The 9353-nt window shown below is 46.1% G+C and overlaps 1 protein-coding gene across 1 annotated transcript in view; it reads right to left on the reverse strand.

Annotated features, from left to right (window-relative positions):
* SLC13A3 (solute carrier family 13 (sodium-dependent dicarboxylate transporter), member 3) overlaps positions 1-9353 on the reverse strand; it is an 18290-nt gene that overhangs the window by 8819 nt on the left and 118 nt on the right. The window contains 5 exon segments of the mRNA XM_009326727.1: positions 1688-1813; positions 2748-2933; positions 3656-3722; positions 8662-8825; positions 9188-9353. The exon segment at positions 9188-9353 is cut by the window's right edge and continues 118 nt beyond it. Coding sequence (XP_009325002.1) covers positions 1688-1813; positions 2748-2933; positions 3656-3722; positions 8662-8825; positions 9188-9353 — 709 coding nt within the window.

Genomic DNA, 9353 nt, shown 5'->3' on the forward strand with positions numbered 1-9353 from the left:
AGGTTGGACGGGGCTTTGAGCAACCTGATCTAGTTGAAGATGTCCCTGCCCATGGCAGGGGGCTTGGAACTAGATGATTTTTAAGGTCCCTTCCAACCCAAACCATTCTGTGATTCTACGATTCTATGATTCTATGAATGGTTGATGATTCAGAAGTTCCTGAATCTCAAATAGATACACCCGGCCCTTCAATTTCTTATTTTTTGGGGGGAGTTATTAATGGCAGCTTCATCTCGGCTCAGCCCTATACATAAGCCTTTTAGTGTCTTTTGGATTCAAGCAAAGCCGGCCTGCTATTGCAGCAATGTCCACCTGCCTGTACTGCGCTGCAGACACCAAGGACTTGCATACATAGAAAGTCCAGCCACTATCCCCGAGTCGTTACAGCCAAAGCAGCCCAACAAACTCCTGCAGATACTCAGCTGTACTTGTCCAGCTTTGTAATGTCTCTTCCAAGGCACCTCGCCACTGGGGAATAGTGTTATCTGTGCTGGCCCAGCTATCCCAATAAAGCCAGGCTTTGTGCTGACAGAGACGAGCCAAACAAAACAAAAAGCATCACGTTCTCCAAGCACAAGAGCAATTTTGCATTTCACCAGGGGCTTTGGCCAGCACAGCTACCTCTTCCCTCACCTGGTCATCCGGGGCCATGCTGGCAGGACACCGGGGCCGTGCCCCAACCCTCACCATAGGACGCGGGAATTCAGCCTCCGCATCACACAAGCCCCAGGCACATGATGCAGAGCGGCGCAGGTCTAAGCGGCTGCGAGCAACACGCAGAGCCTCCCGTGAAGCCCCACAAGCAATTTAAAGACCGGCATTTGGCATTTTCTGGATTGAAACTTTCCCATTGATTTTTTTCCTGTCTCTGAGGAAATGTAAATATTTGGACACCTGTTCTCTTCCCTCCCCCCCTTCTATTTGCATTTTTAACTCAAAATAACAATTAAAGACTTTTCTAAATATTAGAAATTCTGTATGGTCCCTGGAGGAAGCAGGACTGCGAGTTTGTTACTATCACGTATGAGAGTGTGAAGGGGAAAAAGGGCTCCAAATGAACCAGCATGGCAATGCTGCAACCATTTTAAGTAGTGTACACTAGGGGTTGCATGTATCCAGCAAAGATTTACCGGAAAAACATGTTATTCTCAGTTACAGATTAACACGTTGCTGTAAAAGCCCTGTTGTGAAGTAATCTGTTCCAAACCCAAGTTTCTGCCCCAGGAACAAATCCTGGCTCTTTTATGTTCTAGGAGATTTTTGCTACTAATTCCAAGGGAACCAAGATTTCATGCTGGTCTTCGAAGTTTGATCCTGCTTTCCCTTCTGTCAATGAAAATCTGCCACTGACCTCCACAGGCCCAGGTCAGGCAGTAAAACAACCTTTAAAAATGGTATTTTTAACTGAATGAATATATAATACATACTCTGTACACGTATGTATTTCAGTTAGATAAAGTATATGTAACTATGAGATATCTTTAAAACCTTCCTGTTGCATATCAGCTTCTTGAAGATAGATGACTTGTTATACTATGAGCATCCTGAAGCTAGTTATGAAACCCCCACCGTCCAGGAGATGATCCTGGGTAATATCAGTAGATTTAGTATGAGAATCGTGATGAACATGTATTTCACAATACTGGTATAACCAGACTACATATATGTATAGTGAATATAAACGTACCTCAGGTTAATTCCTCCATACAGTATGGAGATCCATAGCCATCCCAGGAGAAGAAAAATCAGCATTAAAGGAAATGCAAACATAAACCAAGAACCAAAGTTCACCACATCACATTCTGGAAAATAGCTAAGCAAACGGGAAAAATCAAGTTAATGCAAGAAGGAAAAACCACCCTTCAATTTAAGAGTAAACAAACATCTGAAATCAGCAGCAAAATATCCCACAAACTTGCCAGTGTGCATTTAAAAACTATTCCTCTGTGTGCATTAGCAGTTATCTGGGGACTAGGAGATTTGGGGAGCGTTGTGTCGGGACAGCCCGCTCAGGCCACCCTGCCACCCACGGCTCGCCCAGCCCAGCTGTGCAAGCCTGCAAGGGAAGACCTGAAAATCTCTCTCCAGGTAGGTTGATACTTTCATACAACGATACTCCTGAACACCCAGGATTAAACCCTGCTACAACAACTGCTGGAAATTCTGAACGTGAACCTCATTGGGAGGCTGCACATGCCTAAGAGAGACTGAACATACTACTTGCAGAGGCCAGCAAAGTTAAGAAATACCTGCAGGCACTTAGGATGGCACAAATCTGTGTTCCTATGCACACAGGAGGCCTCTTCTATGACTAAGAAAACAGGCCAGAAGTAGTGGGTTCCTTATTTTTCTTTCTACCATACAGCGGCAGATGTAATTGCTCACAAAACACTACACGGCCTGCTTCATCAAAACAGTTACAAGATTAATTGTAAGCGTGTAGTCAAGTCCCATTAAATTCAATGGGATTAAGAGCATCAGTAAGGAGAAGCACATATGCACCAGTTTGGCTGACAGCCTGGCTGGGTATGCCGGAAACCTGCTTATTACAGCTAAGGCTGATGCAACCACTCTCTGCCTTCATCTGCTCACAAAGTTTCCCAAAATGTTCTGGAAGGGCATGAATTCTCCAAACTAGTTCTCAGCACAGAAGGGAATTTCCTACAGCAATGGAGAACACATCTCAGTTTTTCAGGATTCACCCTAACAGACATATGGGCGAGCAGGGCTCTCCAGGAGTCCCATACCTCTTCAGCTGTCCCAGAAGGATGAGGTTTGGTGCAGTTCCCGTCAGCGTTGCTGTACCTCCGATGCTGGCCGCGTATGGGATTGATATGAGGAAACCTTTCCATATATTTGTTTTGTATTCCTCTTCCTTCTTTAAGTCTGAGACAGCATCACTGGCAACCTCCTTCTCCTCCGTCAGATCTTTGCTTTAAAATAGTCCAAAAAAGAATCCGGTGAAAGCCCTGGTTTAAATACAGCGCGACCACTTCAGAGCCTTGACAGAAGGAATATTCCCAGTTTTTAGAAATCCAAGCTACCACTGTCCTCAGGGACACCTTAGCAGCTCAGTGCAGCGGAGGGGTCTGCTCAGTGAACTGCCACGTGGCACCAGCAGCCTTGCAGAGGGCAGAGCACCCTCAGCACCCGCCCGTAGGAGCTGAGGGTGCACATGCCTTGCCCAGCCCCTCAGCAACTTGTAACACTTAGCATAAAGTCCAAAGGACTGCTAAAAGGAAAAAAAAAAAAATTGATAGCACCGAGAGGAAAGAAACATCTGTTCCTGAAAAGATGTTTCCTTCTCATCGTTGTTATCAAAGCAGGACCATCACCAGTGTGTAAATGCTGGTGGGCTTTACATCACTGGCTTCACACATTTGATATTCCTGAGAAAACCAAGGCACAATTCCCCAGCAGGAGACACCTCTGGCTCCCATTTCAGAGTGGCTGGAAAATCTCTGCAATGATTTGGACATGCAGAGGGATGCTGGACGCCCAGAGAAGGGTTTCTATCATCAGGCTGCTAGTGACTGGGACATTTGGTATAATCAAAACATTTCAATGATTGAATTTCAAATTCCTAGAACTTGGTCTAGCTCAGGGGGTAATTCTCACTCTCAACTCTCTAATACAAACTTTATAGTTAACTTACTCCTCAGTACTTGCCAGAAACTGCATCTCAGTTGGTACAGTGTAAAGTTTATTCTGCTGTAAAGATGCTGAAAAAGAAAGATTAGGACTTTAAAACAGTTCAAAGCATCTAGAAAATTCTCCTTGAACCAAACAGAGGAACGGAGGAAACAACTGCCGTTTAGAGGAGGGGCTGTGCAAACGAAAGGTGAGCTCACGCCACAGGGACTGGGTCGGGAGTGCCCGGCGGGGATGAACAAGCCCGTCTCCTCCTGCCACCGGTCCAGTCTCACCACAGCACCCAACTTCGCCTCCAACACCCAGAGGCGCTTGGTCCTTTTACTACTGCCACTAGTTGGAATCTGGGATCCTCTAACATGACCAGGAGTTTCAGATTGTCCCTTATCAAGTCACATGTTTGGGGTGGGTTTGTTCTGGGGGGTAACCATAGCTCATTCTTAGGAAGAAAAACTGTTGGGCCTGATGTATCTGTAAGGCACGTTCCCCAAGATACAGCAGGAGCATGCCCTGCTGTGGAGCCCTGTTCCCAAAGGATGAGAATTTTACCCCCTGCAGACACCTAGTGCAAAGTCACCATAAAGCTGCAATTCGTTCTTTAAAAACGAGAGTGGGGTGCGTTTGGGGATCAGGCTTCATACCAAGTCCTCTGAAATCCAACCCGCCAGCAAGGACCGTTCCCAAGCTCATCATCCCCTCCATAAATGACAGACCCTGCAGGCTGAGACCAGTCCCCAGCACAAGTTTAGGGCCACCCCGAGAGGACTCCAATTCCCAGGGACCCTCCTGCATATTTCATACCGGCTCTGCCTCGCTGTCTTCCTTATCACCAACCACAGGGCACACGAGCAGGACTCAGGAGCACTTGGGGAAAGGGTATATTTTGACCAGAACAACCAATGTTGTCTTTGGCAGTTAAATGGGAGGTGCACACCACCCTATCACACACATACATATGGGAGAATTCAGAAGTCAAAAGACAGAAATGCAATACAATCACTCTTTTTTTACCAGATCTCACACTAAGGCTTGTGGTATTTGTAGTTCTGGCTCACGGCTTGACCTCCTGAGGTTGGGCATAGAGGTGTGCCATTAAACCCCATCTTCCATAGTCCTCCTCAGGACTGGAGCACTTGTGAGTTTTATCCACCTTGAGCCCAGGTGGCCCTTCCCCATCACCGCTGGCTCTGCTGCCTTTCCTAGGGCTCTTTGCATGTTTTTGAGTCCAGAGGCCTGTGCCCTGCACCTCCCCGGGCACTGCAGACCGCTGTGTGCAGAGCCCGCTTCCTGCCACTGCCACCCCATCAGTCCCCAGATTTCCTTGCATCCCTCCTCAGTCTGAACCATGATCCTCTTCTACCCGTATATGCACTGGAGACCGAAAGCAGTGCATGGAGATGGGCCAGTGGTCAAAGTCTCTGACTCACTCACATGTGCGCTGAAGACACAGAGCTCGTTCCAGCTCAGTGAACCATTAGTTTTGCAAAGTCATGTTTTACACATCGCTAATTTACTGAATTGGAGTTAATTGGCTTGGATGCACACATGCTGAGCTTTCATCCCAATGATGACACGATGGAGGGATGTAATTAGAAGGACGAACATTAACCCATGGCTGACTGTTGATCCCCCAACACATTTAGCCCGAGGCCTCTTACCACTGCCATCCCACTCAAGCCTAGTGCTGGCTCTGCAAAGAGACGTATTTCATTCCACCTCTTAACATTTTTCAAATTTTTTCCCTGCTAAGGCCAAACCTCCATCCCATCTTTCCAGGACCACCTGTGAGCTACCTCTCAAGGAAGGTCTGCAAAAGGCAACTGTGCAAAGGAAAGCCAGAGTTGCTGCAGAGCAAACTTTTCCTATGAAACTTGTAAAAAGGAGTTGAAAATTGTTACAGGTCCATAAGTCAGAAGAGGCCAAAGACCACTGAGGTAGGACCTGGCTGTACACACCTCTCACGGAGCACTATGAGAAGGATTCAGTGGCCATTTCACCCAAGTACCTCCTTAGAGGCAGAAAGGCTTCTCCTAGAAAAGTTTGGCTTTAATGACATTTTTATTGTTTCTAAAAAGTTGAAAAGGCCTGAGAAGGAATATTTCCACCCACCGAGGGGTGCAGGCCACAGTGCTGGGGACATACCCTGCCAGCACGGGCTGAGGTTATGCAGCCAAACCAGACAGCAGTGTCCAAAAATGCACATTTCCCACCTGCCCGCTTAGAGACATCATTTCCAGGTCTGCGACCCAACGAAACACATCAAGCACTGACTGCAGTTTATCTTGAATTTGCAGAAGATATTCTCTATGCAGGAAAAAAAGGATGGAAATATTTTCTCATGATTTTTACCTGGAGATACTGAAGCTGCTCAGAGAAATGAAATATTGCCAATGATGGGTTTGTGGGCAGAGAGCAGGAGAGATGGTCAGGCTCAATAGCACAGTGGTTTCCAGCTTGTCACACACCTATCGCTGGAGATGTCAGACAGAATTGTAGGGAATCTATAACCCACCTCCAAAAGGAAAATTCTGGAAGTTGATAAAAGCCTGTTGGTGTTCAGTTTATAACCCTGCTTCGACCAACCAGAACCAGCTGGGACTTCAGCCGCCGAAGCGCACCTAACTGCATTCTTGCATCCAGTAGCCGATAGCGTCAAAATGAACAAAACACTACACCAAATTTTAGCTATGGACGACACAAGCATGCAAATATTTACTGATCTATAACATGCTGCCCACATGGTTGAGCATGGACATAAGTGATTGCAACCTTGAGGTTCTCTCATAAGCAAAAAAGTGCGACCAACTGATCAGAGACACGACTTTAATTCCGGCACTGTGTGCGTAAGCAAAGCCCTTCACAAAGCTGGTTTCATACACTTGTTGAGATTTCTTCAGAAAATCAAATGCTTTTACATCCTACATATCCTTTGATATATTTTTAACTTTTTTTTAGGCACCCAAGTATTTTTTAGCCTCCTGGACACTACTACAGTGTTATTAAAGCATATCCAAGCAGATTTGCAAACTGACCTTATCATATGCCATTGTAAAAGTTTGCTTCCACATACAGTCCCCTTCGCAAATAAATCTGCCTGGTTTTTTTGGAACACAGATTACAATTCAGTTAGATTATAAAAATTAAGTAAACTATCAAATGAGTATACCTTTTTCTCAAATGCACGTTCCTTACATTCAGCCACGTTTCACCAGGTCTGTGAAAAAACTAACTGCAACAGCCCCACTGGAGATGTGCAACCAGCCCTGACTGCAGATGACCCCCGGCAGACAGGAACCCCCCTGCAGAAAGCTCACCTTCACGTCTCCGCTCCTAGGTGTAACATCAGATTCATCACTTTTGACTGACTTCAGGTTTAGGGCTTCCTTCAGGGAACTCAGCTTTTCTCATCCATTCAGACAGATTACAGAAAAGGATGAGTCTACCTTGGGACACTAAAGTTCAAATAAAAAGTCCACAAGAAAACCTGCATTTTGATGTTGTACATTTTACAGATGACTCCTCTTTCACTTGTATTTATTCCTTTTATAAGTTTCTACCTCAAAAGAAAAATACATCACCACGCCATCACATGATATTTGCAAAGCATCATTTTATTCATTCTTCTACTTGCATGCCTCTCCCTTTGCCTTTTCTGGCTTCTCTCACCACTGTAAGCGTTGTGAGCCAAGGACGTTAATTTTGTGCTTGCCAATGTCTAGGACAACGGGGGTCTTGATTTTATGTGTTCCCAAACTCTACTGTTTTTACAATCACAACTACAGTCAAATCATTTCAGAGGATGGGGTCGAGAAGGTTAAAAGCAGACCGACAAAACACAATGCTTCTACAGAATAAGAAATTATAGCAAGAAGGTCAGTGGGGTTGATTTTAATAGATGTGAAGGGTCAAAAATTCATAAAGCAAATGTGATAAAGCAACCTGGAGTGCAAATATCTCATGAGTGCTAGAGATTAATGATGAATGATTAATTATATCTTTATTAGAGCATGCACATGTTTGAGTCTTCTTCTGGGGACTCATTTTTCTGCCTTAGGACTCAGTGGGAACCAAAAAGGCATTGCTTTTAAATCACAGGGGCAGAAGAATTACTAATTAGTGCAAGAAAGAGAAGCGGTGATTACTGCTCCAACTATCAGTCATAGCTGCAAAGGGGACTTCATGACTTCATTTCTGTTTTGCTGTTTCTCATCACTGTCTGCCAGAAGCCAAACTCCTGGTAAATGACTTGTGAAGAGAGGGCTGGAGGAAGACCTTATCTGACCGCATACCCCTGACCCAGCCTGTCCACGACCTGCTCAGGAACAACACCAAGCAGTAGCACCAAGCTGGGAAATCGCAAAGCACTTTATAAATAGGTATTTAACCTGCCAGCCTTCCCTTTCGTCCTCCCTTTCTCCTCCAGCTCAGACTCCAGTTTCATGGGGGAACAAATAGGAAAACGAGAGGAGAACCCACCTGTCCCCGAGCACACGGCAGCCCTGTGTGCTGCCACGGAGGGGCCGTTGTCCTCACCCCTGCCCTGCTCTCGCTGCCTGGCCAGTCCCTTGCCTGTCCCTGCAGCAACACACCATACGTAGCACTCATCTGCCCAGGTTTACTACCTACAGCCCTCCCTGGCTCTGGCTATCCCCGCAGCGAGGCATCCCTACGAATCCCATCACCACCGTGCCCACAGAGCTGGACTTCAACTTGCGCCAGCAGCAGGTTTATGGAGCAGGTCGGCTGGGCACCACCACTTCTTGGTTCTTCCAGACAATTCATAAGCATTGCCTCCTGCATGACATGAGGAAAGGGCAGGATAAAAGGGAGTTTTATGCCAATATAATTCCACCGCGGTAATAAACTGTGTATTAAAATGGGACCAGCACTGAGATCAAGCTGCAGCTAAGAAACTTGGTACTTGTGCCAGTGAAGTCAATAAAACGGGGCATATTTGACGGCAGCAGGGCAGACCTCAGCTGGCTTATACTACTGCCCTGTCTCAATTACCTTGGTTTTCTTCATTTTCCCTGTTCATATCCTTAGATGTGTCTTTCTCCCCAAAGAGGCTTTTTAAAATTGCATTTGCAATTGGAAGCATCATAGCAGTGGAGGCAGTATTACTTAACCACATGGACAGGAAAGACGTTGTCAACATCATCCCTAAAATTAGTCTGGAAGAGAGAAAAAAGGAAAAGCTGAATTTCTTCAGTTTGGCAAGTTCTCTGATATATTATAGCTATAGGAAGAAAAGCTCATGTGCAGGGATAACAAAACTAATAGCAAAAAGGACTTCTGTGACTATCCTGTAACTGGATGGAGCACAAATATGGGGCTGAACCAAATGATTCTCCTCGTGCTCCGCTGGCCTCCGAGCAAGGGCAAACAGCTGAATAAACTCAATAAGCTGGAGAAAAGGGGGTGTGGACAGCCCCCTGGTATGGGAGACACTCGCATCATGGCCCACCACAGCAGAGCCGCTTCCCGAGCGCCTGTAGCTCACATCCCCCATGGATCCCCCTGCTCCCGTAGTCACCTGGCTGGCTGGACTCCCACCAACATGAGGACGCGGAGCGCGATCCTGCGGTGTAAATTCCACTCCTCAATGGCCGAGGCCATGATTAGACCACTGAGAAAGAGGAAATTGGTGTCTAAAAAATACTGTGGGCAAACTTTGTTAGATGGGAGGATCCCCAGGAAGG

The sequence above is a fragment of the Pygoscelis adeliae genome, unplaced genomic scaffold (assembly GCF_000699105.1).
Source record: "Pygoscelis adeliae isolate BGI_AS28 unplaced genomic scaffold, ASM69910v1 Scaffold286, whole genome shotgun sequence".
Taxonomy (NCBI): Eukaryota; Metazoa; Chordata; class Aves; order Sphenisciformes; family Spheniscidae; genus Pygoscelis; species Pygoscelis adeliae.